General features: G+C 41.0%; 1 protein-coding gene across 1 annotated transcript in view; it reads left to right on the top strand.

Annotated features, from left to right (window-relative positions):
* LOC134357686 (A disintegrin and metalloproteinase with thrombospondin motifs 16) overlaps positions 1-25956 on the top strand; it is a 201757-nt gene that overhangs the window by 101602 nt on the left and 74199 nt on the right. Inside the window, exons 9-13 of the mRNA XM_063069305.1 lie at positions 21-158; positions 6487-6640; positions 9854-9949; positions 15481-15629; positions 22855-23027. Of these exons, the coding sequence (XP_062925375.1) occupies positions 21-158; positions 6487-6640; positions 9854-9949; positions 15481-15629; positions 22855-23027 (710 nt within the window). The remainder of the gene's footprint in view (positions 1-20; positions 159-6486; positions 6641-9853; positions 9950-15480; positions 15630-22854; positions 23028-25956) is intronic.

The following is a 25956-nucleotide window of genomic DNA, read 5'->3' as shown; positions in this document are numbered from 1 at the left end:
CTTCTCGTTTTTGCCTCTAGTTTTGGCATGGTTCACGATGGAGAAGGAAACGTCTGCAAGAAGTCAGAGGGCAACATCATGTCACCAACACTTGCTGGTCACAATGGAGTCTTCTCCTGGTCAGCCTGCAGTCGGCAATATCTCTACAAGTTTCTGAGGTATCACCCTGATTTACTACGTGCCTTAAGCATTATGTTTATAGTTTTATAAGTTAAAATAGGAAGCCCAAATCGAATCAATTGTTTGAAAGAACGGTGGTAGTTTATTTAAGGGGTAATAGTCTGATTTTTGAAATTCCTGAGACCATAATGCAAACATTCAGATACAGGATACCTGAGTATACAACTATATCAATTTCTAGTATGTATTTCTGACAACCAAGGATGAAAGACAAATACAGTGGATTACAACTAACTGGACAATTGGTTAACCGGGGCAGCCACCTATTTGAGACAATCCTTAAAGAATAAAAACTAATCAGGAAAATTGCCGGGATTCCTTCATTATTTGGGACGTTATGCCACTTAATTGGCTCAGGAGACTTGCTGCACAGGTTCTGAATAACATCAGTCATATGTATTTGTGTAGCCATTAGATGCTACACCACAGTTAAAGTGAATGGTTTTAAAATAGTGACAGTTGTATGTGTTTGCGTTCAAAAAGCAGTGATTTTTGTCACTGATAGTTGGCAAGAAATAAGCGGTAAGACAATTTAGAATTGTTTTACTCATTGCGGTTTCAAGTATTCAGGCTTGGAGATGCCAAAAATGGCCGGGAGTGAAAATAAAATGATTTCACTACTTCAACAGTTAGGAACTACAAAGAATTTGAAGGTATCAGCAATCATCTTGAATGTTACAATGAAAGTGAAGATTTGGAGCTTGCAATCATCGAATGAACTGAATGAAGGCAGTCCATTGTCTGCATGAGGTGTCTGCACTGATATGTTCTCAGTCAATCAAAAGAACATGGCAGCATACACTGTGGATGAATTCCTCTGTCGATAACTATTAGGAACTACAGTTTCACAGTATTGTAGTATTATTGCTAGTGTTTAAATTTGTTCTGTATTTCATTTAAGTACATAATTTGTTACTCAGTTAAATTGTATTTTGTCTTTTTAATATGTTTTTAACAACATCCATGAAACTTCGGCTAATTGTGGCAGCTGCTTAATTGAGCCAAAATGTACTCATCCCAGTGTGGCCCAATTAACTGGAATCCACTGTAGTGGATTATAAATAAAATTATATCTCGAGAATGCATAATGAAAACAGAAAATACTGGAAATACTTGTTTTACCAGACAATATCTAGGAAGAGAAAAAAAGAATTAATTTTTCCAATAAATAAACTTCCATTAAAATTTAACAGTTTTCCAGTGTAACAAGGTAAAGGAAGGAACATAGAACATAGAAATCTACAGCATATTACAGGCCCTTCAGCCCAAATGTTTGCCAACCATGTAACCTACTCTAAAAACTGCCTAGAACTTTCCTCTATTTTTCTAAGCTCCATGTATGTATCTAAGAGTCTCTTAAAAGATCCTATTGCATCCGCCTTTACCACTGTCACTGGCAGTGCATTCCACGCACCCACCACTCTCTGTGTGAAAATCCTACCTATGACATCCCCCTACTTCCAAGCACCTTAAAATTATGCCCTCTCATGTTAGCCATTTCAGCCCTGGGGAAAAAGCCTCTGACTGTCCACGGGATCAATGCCTCTCATCATCTTATACACCTCTAACAGGTCATCTCTCATCCTCCATTGCTCAAAGGAGAAAAGGTCAAGTTCACTCAACTTATTCTCATGAGGCATGCTCTCTGATCCAGGCAACATCCTTGTAAATCTCCTCTGCACTCTCTCTATAGTATCCTCATCCTTCCTGTAGTGAGGTGACCAGAACTGAACACAGTACTCCAAGTGGGGTCTGACCAAGGTCTTATATAACTGTTCATTACCTCACGGCTCTTGGATTCAATCCCATGGTCAATAAAGGCCATCACACCATATGCCTTCTTAACAACACTGTCAACCTGCACAGCAGCTTTAAGTGTCCTCTGGACATGGACCCCAAGATCTCTCAGCTCCTCCACGCTGCCAAGAGTCTTACCATTAATATTATTCTGACTTCAAGGATTTGGAAAAAGGAGAAGATAGAACCAGAGGGACATTCTGTGATTGAGTGGAAAGGAGGAGATGTTGAACAAGAAAAGGAATGATGAATCCAGGCAAGATGTGGTTGATGTGGAACAAATATAAAATTAAATAATGGATTTAAAGAAGCTGAAAATACAACAGCAGAGCATCATTATTGGAAGCAGAGATTGAGTAAAATGGGAACAACGGTTAAAATCAGTGTTGAATTCCAAAAAGCTGCAAGGTGCCTAATCAGAATGGTAGACCAAAAGTGGCGGCAGAGTACTGTAGTGGATAGCACAATGCTATATAGTACCAGCAACCCCAGTTCAATTCCCACCACTGTCTGTAAGCAGTTTTTATGTTCTCCCCGTCACCACTTGTGTTCCTCCAGTCCAAAGACGTACAAGTTGGTTGGTTAATTGGTCATTGTAAATTGTACCCTGATTACTCTAGGGTTAAATCAGAGGTTGCTGGGTGATGTGGTTCGAAGGTCCAGAAAGGCTTGTTCCATGCTGTATTTCAATAAATAAATAAATAGATAGAACGCTGTTCCTTGAGGACCTGTTGAGTTGTACTGAGACAAGATAGGAGGCCTATTACTCAGAGTCAGTAGGAGTGGTGTGGAGAGGTTCAGAGAGCTACTCAGCACCACACTTCATTACAGATGATCATCAAGAAAGTGATTTGGCCACCCCAGTGTAAAGTGTACCTCAGTGTAAATGAATCCTTCAATCATTCAGATCATCTTGCCTGTACTGATTTGTTTTGGTCCAGTTACGCAGTGCTTCTTTCTCATGGAGTTTTGGTTTTTGTCCTGCCTTATCAAGTACTCATCCAGCCCTTTATGTGAAAAGGAGCACTAGCGGTACCTCCCAAAATCCATGATATTTACAGGCAACAAAAATGCAGTAGGCATATTTCAGCACCATCTCCTATATCCTCTCACATTAACTTGGAAACATACAGACACTGGGTCTAAATCCCGAACTTGCTATCCTTCTCCAGAAGGTTAACTTCAGTTCAAGAAGGTGGTGTACCACCATTTTCTCAAAAGCACACAGTACGTCAGCGTAGTGGTTACCGTTACCGCAGTGCCAGGCGACCTGGATTCAATTCCGCTGCTCTCTGTAAGGAGTTTGTACATTCTCCCCATGACCACATTGGTTTCCTCTGAGTCTTCTGGTTTCGTCCCACGTTCCAAAGACGTACGGGTCAGTAGGTTAATAGGTCATATGGGTACAATTGGGCGACACGGGTTCGTTGGGCCGTAAGGGTCTGCTGTCCTGCTGTATCTTTAAATAAAATATTGAAAAATATATAAACAATGCTTGAAATGCCCCCATCCCGAAAAAAAATGGAGAGGAATCTACCTCCAAAATGTCAACACATCTTCAGAGGAACCGTCAACTCAATGGTGGAGGCCCTTTGAGTAAGACAACAACCCTCTGGTTATGTCTGCTGCAGTGTTCAACATCTCCGTTCCTTATCAGTTGCATTACCATGGAGGAACAGAGTGAATAATGTCAGTCACATCGAAAATCTTCACTTCATACAGTATGCTCACCCACCTCTGTGGGATAGTGTGCCTGTTGCCAATGTGCCATTTAGTACAGGGGTTTCAGATGTAGCTCTATTGCGCAAAACGGTATGGAAGAGGATGAAATAGTCTTGTAAACATATGGTCCTGACTTAATCCCAGAAGTTTACGATTATCACAGCGTTGTAGAGGCCAAATACAACTTGGATGATTGCTTCACACAGTCCTTTGTTCAGTATGCAAATGTGACCTTGTTCTTACAGTCATTTTCATTCTTCATTCAACTCCCGTTCTGATTTCCCTGTTCTTGGCCTCCTACGCTGCGCTATGAAGCTTGCCAAACACCATCTCCGCATTTTATTGTAACACTCCAGATGGAACATAGATTTTAATTCATTCAGTAACGAGTAAGAAGATAGAACTCCACAGTACAGTACAGGGTCATCTGGCCCACGATGTTGCACCGACTTTCTAACTGGCTTCCTCCCACATAGCCCTGCATTTTTCTTTCATCCATCTGCATACTTGAGTCTCTTAAATGATCCTAGTACATCTGCTTCTACCACACCATCACCAGCAATAGTCGGATGTATAAACGGAAGACAGGAGGATGAATACAGGGCCCTGGTGGTGGACTTCTTCCACCATCTGCAGCTCGATATCGGTAAGACAAAAAAGGTGGACTTTAGGAGATTAAACCTGCACTGCTCCCTGTTACTATTGATGGTGAGGATGTGGATGTGGTGAGGACCTACAAGTACCTGGGGGTGCACCTGGAGTGCAGACTTGAGTGGAGCACCAACACAGAGGCTGTGTACAAGAAGGGCCAGAGTTGCCTCTAATTCCTTTGGAGATTGAGATCCTTTGGAGAATGCAGGCCTCTCCTTCACATGTTCTACCAGTCTGTTGTCGCCAGTACAATCTTCTTTGTGGTGGTGTGCTGGGGCAATGGCATCAACATGTGTGATGCCAGTAGGTTCAATAAACTGATTAGAAAGGCTGGCTCTGTTATAGGAGACAAACTGGACATGCTGGAGGCTGTGGTAGAACAAAGGACCCTACGGAAAATCCTGGGAATTCTGGACAATGTTTCTCACAGTCTGCATGCCACCTTAGCTGAACAGAGGAGCACTTTTAGTAATAGATTAAGACAACTGCACTGCTCCAAGGAGTATTATATGAGGTCATTCTTACCCTCGGCCATTGGGCTCTATAATTAGTCAACCAATAGGCAGGGAAGTGATGATCCCCTCCTGTTAGACTGCTAAAGTAATTCTTTTTTGTGCTTTCTACATCTCTTCTAATATTTATATCTGTAAGGTTACTGTGACTCTGTAACTTCCTTTGGGATCAATAAAGTAGCTATTATTCACTTTCTGTGTAAATATCGTATACTTCCCCTCCCATACTCTCCTCCAATCACCATAAAATTGTGCCCTCTTCTGTTGGCCATTTCACCCCGAGGAAAAGGTGCTGGCTGTCCACTCTATCAATGTTTCTTACCACCTCTATCAAGTCACCTCTCATCCTTCCTTGCTCCAAAGGAAAAAGCCCGAGCTTGCTCAACCTATCCTCCTGAGACATGCTCTCCAATCCCAGTGGCATCCTGGGAAATCTCCTTTGCATCCTCTCTAAAGCTTCCACATTCTTCCTATAATTGAAAGGTGCAACAAACAAAATCTTCCACATTTCGGCATTTTTTTTGTTCTAGCCCCGTCCAACTCCAGCTGTGCAGCAGCAATGTGTATGTGTGTGGGAGCATTTCAGTTACTGCATGGCTGCACATCCACACAGCTTAAAGGGAACCGTGCTGGTTGATGACTTCCTCTGTGACAGGCAGCAGGGAGCACTTCTGTAGTTGCCATATTTCGACTTGCTTCCTCTTTTTGTAACAGGCTATGATCATGATTATTGCGTCTTCGAACTCCTCTAGTGTACGCTTCTCTTCTCAGAGGGGATTGTGGATTTGTATCTGTTGCTCTTCACCCTTGAGTTTTGGAACTTCTGCAGACACGTCATCTGTTCTCAAATTGTTTTGAATCCACAGTGAAGTCGGTGCTGCTTCAGTATAAAATTGGGATTTATGCATTTTATTACTCCATCACTATCTTTCTCAAAAATACATGTTTTCATATTTTTTTCCAGTATTATGCCTTAGTTTTGTATAAATTTATGTATATTTTAGTTTGGTTTCTAAACATTGATTAAAATTTGAAGTACTAGAATGGTTTAACCAATAAATGTGCACTTAATAAACCAAAGCAAACTGTCATTTAAAACATTAAACTTAAAAAACTTTAAACTTTAAAAGTGGCCTCCTAATTAATTCAATGAAATGATCTAGACTCACTCGAAAGATTCTACCCTTCCTTCTGATATATTATACAATTACTGAAAAGGTGAGATTGCTACCATGAATCGCAAGCAAAACTCCATCTTGTTTGCTGAAGTAACCCAAGATAAAGGTTAAAACAGCTCCAAATGAATGGCTTATTATCGTACTTAGCTTTGGATCAGGAGTATTTGAAAATCAATGTGCAGATTGAATTTAGTCTGAGCCAATTACATTGTATGGAGAAATTCATGTTACCAATAATTTTCATGAATTTTTTTACGTGTTAAAATACTTAGTATTTTGCAAAGGAAGAAATTAAAATTATCACAGTAATTCTCGGTTTAAGTTTTTTGCGTTGTTAGTTCAACACTTTAAAAAAACTTGTGCCCACTTTAACATAGAGTTTGTTCCAAAGTCTTTTTAGCATTGTGAATACTGCAGACTCTGTTTTTTATACCACTTACATGCAGTACTTCCCAAGCAACCTGTCTTGCCGATGAACCAAAGCCAGCAAAGGAGTACAGATACCCAGACAAACTGCCAGGAGAACTCTACGATGCTGACACGCAATGCAAGTGGCAATTTGGGGAGAAGGCCAGACTATGCAGGCTGGATTTTAAAAAGGCAAGAACATGCTCTGGAATTTTAATTGTATTGCTTTTACTGAGAATACCTAACTATCTTTGTGTTGATTGCCATATGCTAGATTATTCCAAATAAGAAATTTAATAAATATTAACTGGCATGTTAACAGTACTTTCACAGCAGGGAAATCAGTACCAGAGCCAGCAAAGGTATTGAGGTCGAGCAGCATTCAGGGAAAATTCATTTCCACAAAGAAAAAGCGTGGAACTGCCAAGTCTCATGCCCTTTGGGTGGCAAGATGAGAGAGTAGAATGAGACTAACAAAAGTAAGTTATTTTAGACTCAGAAAGCTAAAAGCAGAAGAAAGCCCAGAAAAGTAAAGGAAATAATACAGTGAAATCTAAAATAAATCAGTAAAGAGAGAGTATAAAAAAACTGCCAAATAACGTCAAAAGAAATAATGTTTTATGTACACAAGAGATTTTGTAGGTGCTGAAAATCTTGAGTGACACACACAAAATGCTGGAGGAAATCAGCAAGTCAGGCAGCATCTAAGGATGGGAATAAACAGTCAACATTTTGGGCCAAGTACTAATTAGATGCTCCCAATGATGTTTTAGAAGTTTATTAAAAGCTAGAGGTTAAGAAAAGACCCAAAGAGGAGGTTGAAAGTGTGGCTAAGATTCTTTATGAATGCCTTACAGCTGTCAGTGAGGCTGAGGAGGAAGAATGTGAAATATTAGGTGAAAAGGCATATTAAGAGAAAATATTTCTCTTAAGTGAAGTGTTAGAATCTTTGAAAATGTAATAGTATTTCCAAAGATACCAATATTTAGTATCCTAGAGGAAGTGTTAGTATCTTTGGAAGTCCATAAGTCATCAGATCTGGATGAAATGTATCACAGCTCTGAAAAGAAGCATGAAAGGAAATTACAGAAACTCAAATGGTTATTTTCTATCCTAGGTTTAAGGAATGCTGCCTGAGAATTGGAGAATTACCAATATACTATTGTTTAAAAAAAGAGAAAATATAAGCTTTAATCACAGCCAATTAGTTTAATTAATGTTGTCAAATTTTTAAAAATCATTTCTAAGGAAAAATTTGAGTCAAACTTTAGAAAAACAAAAATTAAGTGGGAACATTAAATGTAGATTAGTTAAGGGAAGTTTCTGCCTACATAGAGAGAATTTTTTGAGGTAGTGAGAAGGGCCAGATGTTTCGGGGAAATATATGTCCCTCTTCAGAAGGATCTTCAGAAAATAGTGGCCAGCAGATTCCTGCTCTCTGCAATGGCCATAACGTATTGTGCTGTCATATCTAGGGACAGTGACTGTTCCAGCCCTGGCCTGGAATTTGTCTCCAGAAAGCCTCACCATGCCTGAAGATGCCCACCATTTTCCAAACAAGAATTTATATGGCAGATTTTCAGCAAAGTAAAGCTTCTTTGACATTACTGGGAACCAAAGTTGACTCCATGGCAGGAATCATCAGATTTACTGGTGTTTTATTCTGAAAGGTCGTTATCAGTGAATTCTACAGGACGTAGTACTTGTTTCGTTTGTTATACATATAACTTATTAAAGATTTAAATGAGTGCAGAGGGCATAATATAGAAGGCCTGAAGGCTCTAACAACACTAAATGGCTGTATGCCCGGAGAAAGGGTGCATGCCCCAGCGATCACTTTCCCAAGTTGTACAGATCAGGTATTCTTTGAAGGAACTATTTCAGAGCATCTTGGCCAGCAGATCCGTGCTCTCTACAGCAGCCATGAAGTGTTGCACTGGCACATCCAGGGATAGTAACTGTTCCAGTCATGACCTGGACTTTGCCTCCAGAAATTGTCACCTTACAGGAGTAATATCATGCGTTGCTGAAGGTGCCTCGATCATCCAAACTCCCGATGGATCTCCAGCTTACCCTCAGCGGTCACTAAAGTGGCGATGGGCTGGGCGATTGAAAGTTGAGTGTAGATGTTGGGCTACCCTTGTCTATTAACAACAGACTCAGTGTCTGTATTATTTTATTTTGCTTTCTCTTTTGTCTGTCTTTTATGCCCCATATGCAGCAATAGCTAAAATATTTACCTGTCTTTTAGTGTGTTTGTTAAGTCTTTCTGAGCTATCCCCTCTTATTATGATATTTTATAAAACTCTGTTAATTCTCTCTTACATTTCTCCTCACATTATCTGCTTCCTTTGACATTACTTCTGTCCTCAATTTTCCCAATGAGCCATTGAATCAATTGAAGCCTGTCTCCAACCTATCAGCCGATACTTAGTGTTAGATACCCAGTGGCAGATTGTTCAGACGAATGTTTTTATAATTGTTAAAGTTAATTTGAACGCTGTGAATGTGGTATTTAGAGAGAGTTGGATGCATTTCTGCAGAGGAGTAGTGAGGGAGTCTGTAACATGACGAGATGAGGGTGATTCAACAAAATCCTTAGACATTTTGAATTTCAAAGTAAATACATGTCACCATTTACAACCCTGAGATTTGCTTTCTTGTGGACATACTCAATAAATCCATAGAATAATAACCATAACAGAGTCAATGAAAGACCGCACCAACCTGGGCATTCAACCAATCTGCAAAAGATAACAAACAGTGCAAATACAAAAAGAAAGAAATAATAATATATAGATAAGCAATAAATATCAAGAACATGAGATGAAGAGTCCTTGAAAGTGAATCCATTGGTTCTGGGAACATTTTAATGATGGGGCAATGAATGAAGTTATACCCTTTGGTTCAAGAGCCTGATGACTGAAGAGTAATAACTGTTCCTGAAACTGGTGTTATGAGTCCTTTAGCTCCTGTACCTTCTTTCTGATGGCAGCAGTGAGAAGAGAGCATGTCCTGGATGGTGGGTATCCCTGCTTTCCTGTGACAATATAAATGTGCTCAATGTTGGGGAGGGTGTTACCTGTAATGGTCAGGGCCATATCCACTACTTTTTGTAGGATTTTCTTATCAAGGGCATTGATATTTCCATACCAAGGTGTGATGCACCCAGTCAATATAGTCTCCACTACACATCTATAGAAGTTTGTCAAAGTTTGGACTAAAGTTTGAACATTTGAACTAACTAACTTTTTCCTGTTCTTTGCAACAAAAATTCCTTGATGGTGTTAATTCAAAATTAATTTGTAGGACCTTAGCACCAAGTTCAGAAACAATAATTCATTAATGTTGATCGTTCTCTACCGGCAGAATGCTTTGTAATTGAATTGACTTTGTATCATTAAGGACATTTGTAAAGCACTTTGGTGTCACAGAGTTGGCCGAAGATGTGAAACAAAATTCATGCCGGCTGCTGAGGGCACCATCTGTGGCCTTGACAGGGTAAGGCAATACTTTTGCTATTCCATGAGAGTAGTTCCTGAAATATACATTTTTAAATGTGTTCTTTTATGAAAATATTGTGCATTGCAAAGCCTTGTCGGGTCGGTGGTTTTTGTCTGCATCTGTAGGTGTTAAAGTTAATAATTCCCTTTTTTGAAAGCAGCTCTTAAGTGTTTTTATACTCAGTAATATTAATAACCCTTGCTGTAGAATTCAAGCAAAATCCTGGATCTAACTCCGTTATCAGTAGACGAAACTCTGTCACCTGACAGTGCATAAACATCTTTACGAGCTCTTCAGTTAACTTGAAACAAACTTTTATTTATTTTTTTGTAATTTTTTATTATTCATTTACGGGATGTGGGCATTGCCAGCTAAGCTGGCATTTGTTGCCCATCCCTAGTTGCCCTTGAGAAGGTGGTGATGAGCTGACTTCTTGAACCGCTGCGGTCCCTGAGGTGTAGGTACACCCACAGTGCTGTCAGGGAGGGAATTCCATGATTTTGACCCAGTGACAATGAAGGAACGGTGACATGTTTCCAAGTCAGGATGGTGAGTGACCTGGAGGGGCATTTCCAAATGGTGGCGTTCCCAGGTATTATTTTACTGCACGGGTACAAACAGCTCATTTTCACTGCAAATGCATTAAATTGTGATAGGTTTTCATGAATCTGACAATAAACCATGTAATAATTGATGCCATTGAATTGAGCTGTTTATTTCTGAAATAAACAATAATTTTTTAATTTATTTATTCATTTAGAGATACAGTGTGGAACTGGCCCAATGAACCACACCACCCAGCGACCCACTGATTTAACACTAGCCTCATTGCAGGACAATTTACAATGACTAATTAACCTAGTAGCCAGTGCACCTTTAGACCGTGGGAGGAAGCTGGAGCACCCAGAGGAAACCCACGTGGTCCCAGGGAGAACGTACATACTCCTTACAAACAGCGCCGGAATTTAACTCTGGACTCCGACGCCCCCAGCTGTAATAGCGCCTTGCTAACTGCTACACTGCCGTGACATTTATTTGTTATGAAAAAGTATTACTGTAGTATCTCCTCAATGAGCTGAAAATCTGAAGAGTCTTATCTCTAACGGGGCTGACATGATCGGGCACATGCAGAAATCTCCACAGATCTGGAAATAATAATCCTAAAGTGTCAATCAGTATATATTGAAAGATATCTTTCCATTAAATTGAAACAAAGTAGCTACAATATACTGAGAAGGTAAAACAGATAGCATAAGATAAGGGTATAAGTCACAGATCTTCAGTGAACAGTGGTGAGGATTGAGGAATTTGATTTGGAATCAAGAATGCTGGATTTTCCATTCTGCATCCTATCTGAATTTTGCAAAATTCATTTTCTGATATCACACCTGTAATTAATAAAACTAGAAGAAATTATAAACACAGATTCTGCAGATGCTGGAAATCCAAAGCAACACACACACAATGCTGGAGGAGCTCAGCAGTTTAGGCAGCAACTCTGGAGAGGGATAAACAGCGGATGTTTCAGGCCAAGACCCTTCATCAGGACTGGAAAGGAAGGGAGAAGAAGCCAGAATAAGAAGGTGGGGGGGGGGGGAAGGAGTACAAGCTGGCAGGTGATAGGTGAAACCAGGTGTGGAGGCAGATGGGCGGATGGGGGAGTGGGATGAGGTGAGAAGATGAGAAGGGATAGGTAAACATAAAGTAAAATAAATTTTATTATCATAGTATACATAAATGTCACCATATACAACCCTGAGATTCATTTTCTTGTGGGCATACTCATAAATCTGTAGAATAATAACCATAACCGAATCAATGAAAGATGGAAGAAATTATGTGTCTCGTTAATAGTTGAGGGCAAATTCACCATTGTTTATTCTCTCAGTCAAACTGTTGATGGTTAAAGTCAACTTGGACTCTATACCTGAAAGCATAATGGACAAGCAAACAGATGTCATCTATTCTATGCCCTTAGTTGTAGTGTTTATTCAATAAAATGGTTCTAGCATCTTTTCATTAATTATAATAGCTAGGTTCTTGCTCTGATTATCGCACTTAAAGGCTTGCTTAATTTTAAAGATATGGCCCATGCCTACTATTCATTCCATATTTCCCTTTCTCCTTCCTGAAATTGTAATTACATATTAGTATGATGGCAGTTGCCATCACATTCACAAATATCCATGATACGTATTAAACTGTTATTTTCATTTATCAGTATTAATCTGTATGACCCAGTAACCCACAGGTAGGTGAACTTGAATGCTAAGAGGAGATTCCTTAAAGTACTTGTTGTTCTTCCTCTCCACGCCTTGTGACGCATCGGCAGCAAACTTTTGTCGTTTCCTTAGCTTTACGAGCCCGAGTTGCTAGCTTGACACTCAGCCAGCACGGATGGAAAGTGTTCGAAGAGCTGGCCAGACCTGGGACGACTTGCCTTGAAGTCTGGTGTGGATGCTACTACTCCGTCAGCTGGCACACCTGAAATATTTAATAGCTCAGGAGACATCTGTGGAAAGTGAGCCAGGGTTAATAACTCAGGATGCTGACTTTTATTCAGAGCTTCACTCAATTCTACATGAAATGCTATCTTTACTTATTTCTCCTCAGATGCGGACAAACCTGCTAAGTATTAGCAGCATGTTCTGTTTTATTTCACATTTCTAACCTCCGTAGTTGTTTTTTTTTGGCTTAGTAAGATGTAGTTTGTTAATATTCACATTAACTTGTCATCTAACCCCAAATCTATTTGAGGATTACAACAGAGGAGTTTTTTTTGACATCAAAACTTAAATTAAGTAATCTGAAAACAAATCATTGTTTTTGTTTTAAGGAATAGGATTTATTAATTCAAAATGATGGAGCAACTCAGCAGGCCAAGCAGGATCTGTGGAAAGAAATAAACAGTCCAAGTTTCAGGACTGACATGCTGAGTTCCTCTAGCACTTTGTCTGTGTTCTTCTGGATTTCCAGCACTGCAAAACCTCTTGTGTTCAGGATTTATTAAGAATGAGTTTTACTGTATTTTCTGAAGGAGTGGATGTCATAATTAATGATGGTATTTTGCCAAAATGCTACTGTATTTGTGTTGGTAATAGGAGTTCTATCAAAGACTGTCACAATCATAATTTTTAAATGACAAGTTACTTAAAATCACACCACAGTGATTATTCTTGGCATGAAATGAAAGGCCAGTGAGCTAAATGGATGTTTAATTAGTAAATTATCTATGCCAGGCTTAGATTTTAAGCACTTTACAGAGTTGTTGGCTCTAAGTGTTGCTTTTGTTGGCTGCTCATCAAAATATGATGTATGTCTGTAGTCGCAGGTTCACTGGGAGGTACGTTACTCCAACAAATACAGAAATAGGTTTAGTGCAGTAATTGTTCCATTCATTTTTATTGTTTTGGTTCAGATCCATAAAAATATTCTGGTTTTCTACAAGCATAAAAATGTAATAGTTTCCTCTGTGTCAGTTGCATTGCAAATAATTTATTTTTAATGAAAATTTTACACAGTATCAATTTTGGTCATCTAAAAGATTGCTCAGTTAGTGCTACTATATTCCCTCTGTTTGCCACTTCGGATTTGCCTCAACCTTTAGAATAATTTGGTTTATTATTGTCAAATGTACTGAGGTACCGTGAAAAGCCATCCACAAAGATCATTTCATCTCATTAGTGCATTGAGGTAGTGCGAGGGAGAACATTAAGTGAATGCAGAATCAAGTGTTATAGTTCCAGAGAAAGTGCAGTGCAGGCAAACAATACGTGGAAGGCCATAACGAGGTAGTTTGTGAGGTCAAGATTCTATCTTATTGTAAAGAGGCACAAAAGATTCTGTGGATGCTAGAAATCCAGAGCAACACATGCAAGATGCTGGAGGAACTCAGCAATCAGGCAGCATCTGTGGCAGGAAGTAATTTCTCCCATAGATGCTGCCTAGCCTGCTGAATGCCTCCAGAGTTTTTGTGCTGCTCACTGTGCAGTAGTCGTATGGCAGTGGGATAGAAGCTGTTCTTGAGCTTGTTGGCTTTTCGAGCTTTTCTGTCTTCTGCCTGATGAGAAGAGGAAAAGAGAGAATATCCGGGGTAGGTGCGGACTTCGATGATGCGGGCTGCTTTGCTGCGGCAATCAAGAAGTCCATGGATGGAAGGCTGGCTTCCATGATATACTGAGCTGTGTCCACAAGTATCTGTTGCTTCTTGTAGTCTTTGGCAGAACAGTTGCCGTACGAAGCTGTGATGCATCCAGATAAAATACTTCCTGTGGTGCATCCTTGAGAATAGGTGACGATCAAAGGAGACGTGCCAAATTTATTTAGCGTCCTGAGGAAATAGAGGTGCTGGGGAGATTTCCTGGCCATGTCATCTATGCTGTTGAATCAGGACAGGACAATGGTGATGTTCAATAGAGTTGACAGTTTCAGGTTCCTCAAAGGAGCTTGAAGATCTCAACTCTCTTGACTCCAGCTCTGTTGACATAAATAGAAGCATGTGCCCCAGGCCCACAGTCCCCGTCCCCTTCATTAAGTCAGTGGCCAGCTGTTTTGATTTGGTGACACACAGGGAAAGGTTCTTGTCATTAGGCTCTCTGTCTTCTTCCTGCACTTTGACTCATCATTATTTAGAGCAGAACCTGGTCATCACACAGTCATGAGTGTATAAGAAATAAAGTAGGAGGCTGAGGAGGTGGCCTTATGGGCACCAGTGTTGAAGATACTCGTGGCGGAGATGTTGCCGCCTATCCTTACTGATTGTGGTGTGTTGGTCAGGAAGTCAAGGATCCAGTTGCAAAGGGAGGTGTTTGACTGGGATCTACCCAGCACATCCCTTGAAATAGATGGCCTCTGTAAAAGAGGACATGGAATAGTTCTCTTCAATTCCAGCACCCACAGGTTTCCAGGACACCAAGCATTAACAGTCGAACTACACTGGGGAGACACCTAGGAAACACTTACTCTCTGTGCCAAATGGTGGTACACAGGGGGCTACAATTGCTCTATTTGGGTTAACAAGTCCATGAAGTATTTAATTTATTAATCAAGAACGGAAGATATTGATTCCTAAAGGTTGTCTCTAATGATGCTGTTGGAGAAGAGGATTCGGAAGTCATGTTCCAGATTTCGTGGTACTAGAGTCTTAAAGAGAAATTGAATTTTTGGCCCATAATGTGCGCACTGAACTTCAACCACCCATTTTACAGCTGTCTAATGTTAATCCCAATTTTATTCTCCTCGCATTTTCCTCAGCTGTCCCCAGATTCTGTCAGTCTTTCACACACAAGGCATGACTTATAGTGGCCAGCTGACCTCCCATCTTTATTTAGAGATGCGTAATGGTAAAAGGCTCTTTCGGCCCAACAAGCCTGTACCGCCCAATTACATCCATGTGACCAAGTAACTTACTAACCCATATGTCTTTGGAATGAGCATTGGTCCAAATAAATATTAACATATTAATGAAGTCAGTGTATTGCTTTTTATCTAATTAGCCTCTTCTCAATTCTGCTTTGTCTGTAATGTAGTGGTGCCGCCGTGGGCAGTGCGTGAAGCATGGGGATTCAGGACCAAAACCAATCAATGGACGGTGGTCAAACTGGTCCATGTGGTCGCCTTGTTCAAGGACCTGTGGTGGCGGAGTGATGAGCAGGGAACGTCACTGCACAAGCCCGAGGTAAGGAATGTTCACACCGTCGCTGCTTATCTTCAAAGATTCTCATCCTTTTTCTCGAGGATTTAGAGATCAGAAATTGTGTCTGGTTCTTCTAGCTCAGCGATTCCCAACCTGCCATTAACTGAGGGGTCAGTGGACCATAGCTAGGGAGCCCCTGCTCAAATTTCTCATGATAAATTGATTCAAGGAATCAATAATTGTCTGATCACCTCGTTTTGGATGTGGTGGGCAAAGAATGGTTAGGAAGGATTGTCACCAAAAGCAAGAAAGAGTGTTGGGAAGGAATACCGAGCAGAGATCTACCGGCCAAGAGCCCATTGTCTCAAGAGTCGGCTACAACAGCAGGTGAGGCTGGTCGTCACATTACTCTCCCACATTCTCTTTGCCTCCCCTCTCTTTCAGCTCCCTCTCCTCTTTCAGCTCGCCAGTTCCTCTCTTAGACCCTTGTCCTTTCATTTTCTCACCTTTCTTACACCAAACACTGGCCTTTCGTTCCACTTTCCACCTTGCTCATCAACCATTCTTTCCCAAGGTGAGACTGTCTCTGAGGATGTTGCTGGGACTTGAGTTATGGAGAGAGGTTGAGCAGCTTGGGACTTTATTCATTGGAACGGAGGAGGATGAGAGATGATCTTATAGAGGTGTATATAGTATAAAATAGCGAGGGGCATAGATGGGGTGAAAGCACTCTGTCTTGTTCTCTGGAGTGAAGAACTAGAGGACATAAAGTCACAGTGTGAGGGAAGAGATTTAGTAGGAACCTGAGGGCAACTTTTTCACCCAGTTTTAGTGTGTGTATGGAAAAAGCAGCCAGAGAAAGTGATTGAGACAGGTACATTATTTAAACTGTAACTCTGACAGGTACGTAGATAGGAAAGCAGTGAGATATGGGCCAAGCACAGACAAATGAGACAAGCTTAGACCAGTTAGGTGGAGGAGCTGTATTAAGCTACGCTGTGCAAGGTTGCCATGGTCACAAGACGTTTTGCAGATGCTGGACACCTTGAGCCCAGTGTTTGGCCTGTTTAAACACTGGGTCAGATTGAAAAGACCAGGGTGCCAGGGCCCAAGGAGAGGGACATGCCAGTGTTTAGCTCGTTCTTCCACAAAGTTTTCTCATCTCTGCGCCGAACTGAAACTCTGGCCTGTAACTAACGGGCTCCTAGACCGGATGCAGTGATTACTGACTCCGTGGCTGTGGACTGACTTTCGTGAACTTCATTTGTTTGCTTGCTTTCATTGTTTGCACGATTTGTTTGTTCTTCTGCACGTTGGGTGCTTGACGGTCTTTTTTTAAATGAGTTCTACTGGGTTTCTTTGCTTTGTGGCTTACTGTAAGAAGACAAATTTCTAAGTTGCATGCAGTATACATAGGCATCCGTTAGTCTCTTGAGACAATGGATTTGCGCCTTGGAAGGTTTCCAGGGTGCAGGCCTGGGCAAGGTTGTATGGAAGACTGGCTATTGCCCATGCTGCAAGTCTCTCCTCCCCACGCCACCGATGTTGTCCAAGGGAAGGGCATTAGGACCAATACAGCTTGGCACCGTATACATACTTTGATAATAAATGTACTTTGACTTTGACACACGCAATATGCTGGAGGAACTCAGCAGGTCAGGCAGCATCTATGGAGAAGAATAAACAGTCGATGTTTCGGGCTGAGACCCTTCCTGAGGACAGGAAAGGGAGGGGAAAGAAGCCAGACTAAGAAGGTGGGGGGCAGGGGAATGTGTACAAACAGGCAGGTGATAGGTGAGACCATTTGAGGGAAAAGGTGGGTGAGGGAGGAGGAATGAAATGAGAAGCTGGGACGTGATAGGTAAAGGGCTGAAGAAGGAAGAATCAAATAGGGGAGGACATTAGAGTTTGGATGAAAGGGAAAGAGGAGAGGCAACGTACCATTTTAAAAAAATATATTCTTGCCCGTAAGGACTTTGCAAAGCGTCATATTAAAGATACTGTAAAGATGTGGAAAAAGGTTTTGTGGTCAGATGAGACAAAAGTGGAACTTTTTGGCTCAACGCTAAGTGTGGTGTAAATCCAATACTGCACATCAGCCGGGTAACACCATTCCTACTGTAGTGTATGGTGGAGAAAGCAGCACGCTATGGGAATGCTTTTCAACAGCAAGGACTGGAAATCTTGTCAGGATTGATGGGAAGATGAATGCTGCTAAATACAGAGAGGTGCTGGATAAAAACCAGCTAGCCTCTGCCAGAAAGTTTAAACTGGGGAGGAAGTTTGTCTTTCACCAGGACAACGACCCGAAGCACACTGCCACAGCAACCATGGAGTGGCTTCAAATGAAGAAAATCGAAAAATGAGGAAGTGTCGACTGTTTATTTCCTTCCATAGATGCAGCCTGACCTGCTGAGTCTCTCCAGCATTTTGTGTGTGTTACTGCAACATATTTCCCATCTCGTGGGATACTGATTTTAAACAATGAGATCCATGGCTTGAGAATTTCAATTGGAAACCATATTCATGAACCTGATTCTCAGTGACTGTGTTCTATACTTGTGTGCTTTATACTAAAACAAATCCCTCACGGAATGATCTGACATTCATTTCTCCGTAAAGGCGCTCTGATCAAGAGTGTGCCATAGAAAATAGTTTCAGTCAGCCTGCATGCATTGAGGTATAAAATACTACCTCTAGCATCACTTTTTAAAACTTTTGGAGCAAGAAGCAGTATTGTCAGGTATTTACTTTAAATTTTCAATTCCATGTGATGTCACACAAGATACCATCATTGTCATTATGCGCCGTGCTGTATGGCGTGGGCATTCATGATCTTGACCATGATTGGTCTTGGCAAATGTTTCTCAGAAATGGTTTAACATTGCCTTCTTCTGGGCAGTGCCTTTACCAGCTGGGTGACCCCAGCCATGATCAATACTCTTCAGAGATTTTCTGCCTGGCGTCAGTGGTTGCATAACTAGGAGTTGTGATATGCACCAGCTGCTCACACGACCATCCACCGCCGCTCCTGTGGCTTCACCTGACCCTGATCACCAAGGTGCTACACCTTGCCCAAAGATGACATGCAGACTAGAGGAGAGAAGGAGCACCTTACACCACTCTTGATAGAGACATACCTCCAGCCTGGTACCCAATGCAGGAGGTACCAGACCTACAATGGCATTGGTCAAGTGCAGGGCACCATCTAGCTCTGGAGAACTGTAGTGTTCTCACACAAGTAAACATATAGAATCACAGACATAAAGCCAGCAAATTGTACATAAACAATTCAAATAAGTACTAGAATTATTTTTTAATCTTTATCTGTGCAATTAGCATCAGGCCTTCTTCATAAACTGCAATGATGAATTGAAATGTCTACTATTTGAGATTTCCCATTTCCAAGGAGAAAGTGGGACGGCACAATCAAGCAGGGGTTCCCAACCCTTTCTTTATGCCATAGGCTAATACCATTAAGCAAGGGGTCCATGGACCCCAAGTGGAAACCCCTGTTAAAAACCTTTTGTTACCCAATCCCAGATAAATATAAGGTCCTTCAAGTCCCTTTCAACCAACTCTGCTACATCAGGTTGCAACTACAGTACATCCATGTTGATTAAACACTTTAGTAGGGGATCGAACTGCAACAAAATCCCATTCACACCAGCTGAGCTAAAGTTCATCCTTTTAAAATTGTTGGCACTTTATTAAAATCCCTCCCTCCATCATTAACATTTTGCAGGCATCCAAGATCTCATTTCGCACATCTTTTCTCCAAATTATGGTATTACTTTAGACCTTTAGCAGGCTCCAAAGCATGTTGGACATTAGGTATTTGATAACCGACATTAATTAGGCTTGCTATATATCTGGTATACAGAAGACTGTTATAAGGTGAAATATGATTGACTGGTTTGCACTGTAAAATGGAAGTTATCCAATCAGGATAAATATATCAATGATCTCACTTTAAGGAATCTTTATCTCATTTTCTCACATTCCCATTATTTATTGATATTTATTTATTTCTGCATTTGCAAAGTTTGTTGCCTTCTGCACGCTGGTTGATCTTTTATTGATCATGTTATAGTTTCTATTCTATAGATTTTCTGAGTATGCCCACAGGAAAATGAATCTTAGGGTTCTATATGCAACATTTATGTACTGTGATAATAGCATTTACTTTGAATTTTGAATACATCTACCGGAAAGAGAATTGAGATGTTATAATGGGGAACTGAAATGTAAGTAAGATATTGACTTGTTTAATACCAATTAAAATAACAAGAGTATGTTCTCAGTTTGAAGAAGAATGGACAGGTGTTTATAATGATAGTACAAATATGCCCGCAATGGTTTATTTTATATAAGCCTAAAGTTTTGACTTAGCTTTCCTCTAATTATGGTAATTAGAGAAAATAATAGCAGGGGTCATTTATGACCTTGAGCTAAATTGTTAATATAAATGAACGCTGGCATATTGAACTAGTCTGGCACAAGCCAGTGGCAGAACTATTCTTGTTGTCCAACTGAGCAATAATGTCCAGCTGGTAATGTGATTTTTCAGTAGGTTAAGATTAGCTTCCAGACTAATCAGTTGAACTACGAAGACATTTAGACAGTTCCTCCTTGTTAATCCCGTCAAACAAAACAGCAGGATATCCAAAATGTAGAGCTTCAACAAGGTAATAGAACAATATTACTTCAATACTGGACAAGATCTGTATCTTTTGTTTTAACCAGATGGAAGTGAGAAGATTACATTGAATAGAAACTATTTCCCCCCCCCCCCAAGACTTCCTGTTTCCTTTAAACCTTGCCAATGAAGAAAGTTAGTATTTTATTCAGGCACATACATATACACACCTATGAGTTAATCATATCCACTTCCACTGTCTGGAGAATTATTTATTGGCTTTGTATTCATCTCAGAACATCCCGAATTTATTTGTCATTGAATATTATTAAGAACCCAAAGATTAAATGGACATGCAGAGTGATGTCGAGTAGTGTGATGTTCTTGTTGCCTGTGTGAAATTGTTCTGTTACAAGTCATGGAAACGGCATAGCACAACCCCACCCCCCAACCCCACTAAACTACACCTTAAATGCAGGACTGACACAGTGTTCAACATTATTAAATATTATCAACCTTGCTTGGGCTGATGGCAGTGAATCCGGCAAGTAGGACCTATTATGTTTGTTCTTTAACAAAGAAAGACTTGTGTGGGTTTAAAAGTGAACGCATTTATTAACAGGAGACATTCAATGGAGCAATCCATTCTGTTTTACCAGCACCAGCAATCTGCTGAGAATCTACAAAGACTTCCTCCATTTCCTCAGCAACCGTGTGCACCTTTCTCTTGGTAGCCCCAGCCTTACAGCACCTTGCAAAATGATTCTTCTTCCCACAATTATTGCAGGACTTTCCATAAGCAGGGCACCTCTTTGGGATGTGCCTACCTCCACATCTGCTGCATCTCTTTGGTTTGCGATTGCTTTGTGAAAAGCCTTGTGCTCTGCCCCTCTGTTTTCACAACATGCACTATTGTTTCCGCCTGTTGTAGCTCCTTAGTTTGTGCTCGTGTGGTCTCCACTGTCCTACACATACTCACACCCTCTTCTAGCGTTAAATCTTTGTCACAGAGCAATCTTCCTATAAGCCCATTATTTGGGATTCTACGAACTATTTTGTCTCTGACCAGTGAGTCTCTCAAATCTCTGAACTTACAGGACTTACTCAGTGTGTGAAGCTCAGCTAAGTATTGGCCACAGCTAACACTTCGTTTCTGGTCACAGGAAAAGAGCTTGTATCTTTCAAATGTGACGCTTTTATTTGGGATGATATAGACAATTTTTGGCATCAGAATATCCAATTTAAAGTCTGCCTCATCAATTTGAAATCTGTTGTATATGGCCAGAGCACCTTCACTAATTGCGTGTAGAAAGATAGATGCTTTCAAATTTTCCTCTGCTCTGGCGGCTCTGCTCGCCGCTAAATATATATTGAATCACTGTTTGAAGCATTTCCAATTATCAGCTAGATTGCTGGTAAACTGCATAGGAGTGGGAGGACTTGGATAATCTATTACAGAATATCTTGGGTTTCTCCCACCTCATTTTCTTGGTGAACTTTAAGCCAGCGTGCTCTCTTGCTGGCGGCTTCTCTCTGTCGGAACCTAGCGTCTCTTTCTTAGTCGCTCAGGGCATTCATTTATGCTGAGTATTCAGACCGCACTCCGACTTCTGACACCATGTTATGTACTTTTAACAAAGGTTTAATAAACTAACATATTTATTAACAGGAGACAGTCATGAAAATGATCCATTCTGTTCTTAGTTAAAGAACAACTGGTTCTTAAATCAAACTTATTGAGTGCTCCTACCACCCCAGTCTCACAGCCAATATCCTCAAGTCCAGACCAACTTAATTGTCCCTACCATCCATTCTAGTTACATCCCTCATTCACACACCCTGCAACTCCGCCATCCCTACTTTCTTCTGCCTGTAGCCCAATCACCAATTCACCCGTCACTTCCCTTCATCTTTTCACCTCCAAGCCTTTAACTCTCCTGACTGACTTTGAGGACCCCAAACCTCATTCATCCCTCGACCACCCTACACACCACAGATCATCACCCCACCAGCCACTCTTCAATCTCCCTGCTTCCTCACCAAGCTGTCACTTGATTGACCATCCAACCTATCCCTCCTGTGATGGTAATGCTTTTTAACGATGACACTAACTGGAACACAAGGATTGTGGCAGGAGCTTGAAGACTCCTTGGGCGCCACAGTCGTGTAGACCAGCATGGTGCTATAGTGGTTAGCACAAAACTTTACAGTGCAGCCAACCGGAGTTCAATTCCCACTGCTGCCTGTAATGAGTTTCTACGTTCGCCCCATTACTGCGTGGGTTTCCTCTGGGTGCTCTGGTTTCCTCCCACACCCAAAGACATACTGGTTGGTAGGTTAATTGGTCATTTTAAATCGTCCCATGTTTAGGCTAGGATGAAATCGGGGGATTGCTGGGTGGTGTGCGAAAGGACCAGAAGAGTCTATTCCACACTGTATCTCAAAAAATGTTTTAAAAATAATATAACTTAATAAAGCTGAAGTGTTAACTCAGTATGAACATATAGTGTCTTAATGTATTGTGAAGACAGAATGTTAATATGTTTGTAAAGACAGGACAACCATTATGTTTGTTCTGAATATATGTAACTTAATATATGTGAACAATTCACTTTTTTTTAAATACAGGCCCCAGTATGGAGGAAAATTCTGTGATGGTAATACTCGTATGTACAAACTCTGCAATAATCAAAATTGCCCCAAAAATAGTGTTGACTTCAGATCACAGCAATGTGCGGAATACAACAGCAAGCCATTCCGGGGGTGGTACTATAGCTGGAAGCCATATGTGCATGTTGAAGGTAAATCTGTACTTGTTTTAAGTTACACTAAACTGCTTTGCAAATCGAAAGTAATATTGAATATTCTTTGCAGTTGAATGATTGTTTGGTCAGGCATAGGCTTACAATCCAGGCCATGTTCTCTTCTCACTGCTGCCATCAGGAAGGAGGTACAGGAGCCTTTGGTCCCACACCACCAGGTTCAAGAACTGTTATTACTCCTTAATCACCAAGCCTCTGAATCATCATGAATAACTTCACTCATCTCAACTCATGCCGCAACTTACAGACTCACTTTCAAGTACCCTACAACTCATGTTTCTATTTATTACTTATTTATGTATTATTATTATTTCACTTTTTTCTTCTTTTTTGCATTTGCACAGTTTGTTGCCTTTTGTACATTGGTAGGCTATGTGTCTTTAGGTGCTGTATTTCATTGATTCTGTTACGTCCCTTAGTATTTACTGTGAATGCCTACAAGAAATGAATCTCAGGGTAGTATATAGTGATGTATATGTACTTTGATGATAAATTTACTTAGAACTTTTTGAATTTTGATCTTGGAAGGAGTTTTATGAATTAATTGGAGCCTAAACGTCCTACTTCTAAAGCATCATTAACACATATGAAAAGACCTCACCAAGCCTCAGCTGTGAGGATGTGGACTCTGGCTGGAGGATCAGAAGGTGGTTGCATGTGGTTTTACATTTAGACTGAGAAAGTAGCGGAAGGGAAGAAAAAAAGTTAAAGGATTAAGGTTCATGGGGTGAGCATCGGCTAGGTGTCAGGTACAGATTAAAGAATGCTCACGCCGGGGCTCTGTGGAATGCAGGAAATAATTCCGGACATACAGTAAATCTGGAAAAGTTAACAGACTTAAGATGTGTTTTAGCCATGGGAGCGGTTATAAATCTGTGCAAGCATTTTGAGTGGATGCCTTGGGATTCAGGCAGCAAGAGAGGCTGCTGTAGGATTGTGGTTGTAGGCGAATAGGAAACATCAAAGGAGAGGAAAGAAGCAAAGCTTGGGCAAATTGGAGCTTGCTTAGAGGGGTGTCTCGGAGATTGGCCAAGGATTTAGTGAAGAAGCTGAGCCTGAACATTGTCAATGTGTGCATATTTAGTATCAGTGACACGGGGGGAGAGTTGCCTTAAACAATAACACAAAAATACGATACTGCAGATGTAAGTAATCTGAAATAAAAGCACAAAACCTTAAAATTTATCAGATTAGACAACATCAATGGAAAGAAGAGCAAAGTTAGTGTCACAGGTTGAGGATGCATCATCAGTACATCATTAGTGTATTATAGTGCTGATGAAATCTGCATTCTGAGATCACCTGATACTGTTGCTCCCACCACAGACGCTGATTAACAAGCTGAGTGTTTCCAGCATTTTCTGTTCTAATGGTAACACTGCTTAATTTTAAATACATTTTACAAGCGACTTGTTGCTCCTCTGGCTTTTGCTTTGTTGAGTTTCTTTGCTCATCAACATGAGGACTGTCAGAGTTGAGAATAACTCCACGCCTGCCCCCACACCCAGCTCCGCTACCCAAATCCAAGGGGTAGGTCGCTGATTTAAAAAGCAAGCACCACAATGTTAATAATGTCTCCTGTTCAGGGGAAAAAAAGTGTTTTCCAGAGGAAGTTCACAAAAATTTTTCTGGGAATGAAATGGTTAACATATGAGGAGCATTTGATGGCCATGGGTCTGTACTTGCTGGAGTTTAGAAGAATGATAGGAGATCTCACAGTTCCCTACTGAATATTGAAATCCCTAGATGGTAGATGTGGAGAGGATGTTTCCAATACTGGGGAGCCTAGGACCAGAGGGCACAACTTCAGTATATGTCCCTTTACAATAGAGATGAAGAGGAGTTTATTTAGCCAGAGGGTGGTGAATCTGTGGAATTTATTGCCACAGATAGACTTGGAGGCCAGGTCATTGGGTATATTTAAAGCGGAGGTTCATAGGTTCTTGATTAGTAAGGGTGTCAAATGTTGCAGGAAGAATGCAGGAAAATGGGTTGAGAGAGATAATAAATCAGCCATGATGGAATGATGGGGTAGATTTGCTGGGCCAAATGGCCTTATTCTACTCCAATGTCATATGGTCTAGTACAGCGGTCCCCAACCACTGGGCCGCGGACCGGTACTGGGCCGCAAAGCATGTGCTACTGGTCCGCGAGGAAACGATATGAGTCAGCTGGACCTTTCCTCATTCCCTGTCATGCACCGTTGAACTTGAACGTAGGGTTGCCAGCTGTCCCGTATTTGCCAGGACATCCCGTATATTGGGCTAAATTCTCTTGTCCCGTATTTCCCCTGCTAAAGTAGAGCGTTCCTATGAAACCTTTCATGCCGAAATGGCGTAAAGCGAAGAACCATTAATTTATATGGGAAAAATTTTGAGCGTTCCCAGACCCAAAAAATAACCTAACAAATCATACCAAATAACACATAAAACCGAAAATAAATAACACTCACATATAGTAAAAGCAGGAATGATATGATAAATACACAGCCTATATAAAGTAGAAATAATGTATGTACAGTATAGTCGGGAAGATGAAGGCAAAACCGATTTGTGGGGGGGAGATCGGCACATACGCGCATGCGCACATCACGTGCACGTCACGTATGCGCACACAGTTGCCCGCGCAAGGCTTCATGGTCATGGTAGTCTTTCTTGGGGTAAAGTGTCCTGGGATTTGACTGCTACTTTTGGGAATGAGAAAGTTGGCAACCCTAACTGTAAAAGACATGTTGAGGTGAGTTTAACCCTACTTGAACACCCCTCCCGGTCAGCCGGTCCGCAAGAATATTGTCAATATTAAGCCGGTCCGCGGTGCGAAAAAGGTTGGGGACCCCTGGTCTAGTAGGACCAAGGTACTGTAGAGAATGATGATGAACACTTTCTTCATTCAGTATCAGCCAGCAATC

This window comes from Mobula hypostoma, chromosome 17, assembly GCF_963921235.1.
Source record: "Mobula hypostoma chromosome 17, sMobHyp1.1, whole genome shotgun sequence".
In the NCBI taxonomy this organism is placed as follows: Eukaryota; Metazoa; Chordata; class Chondrichthyes; order Myliobatiformes; family Myliobatidae; genus Mobula; species Mobula hypostoma.
This window is presented reverse-complemented; position numbering and strand designations above follow the sequence as displayed.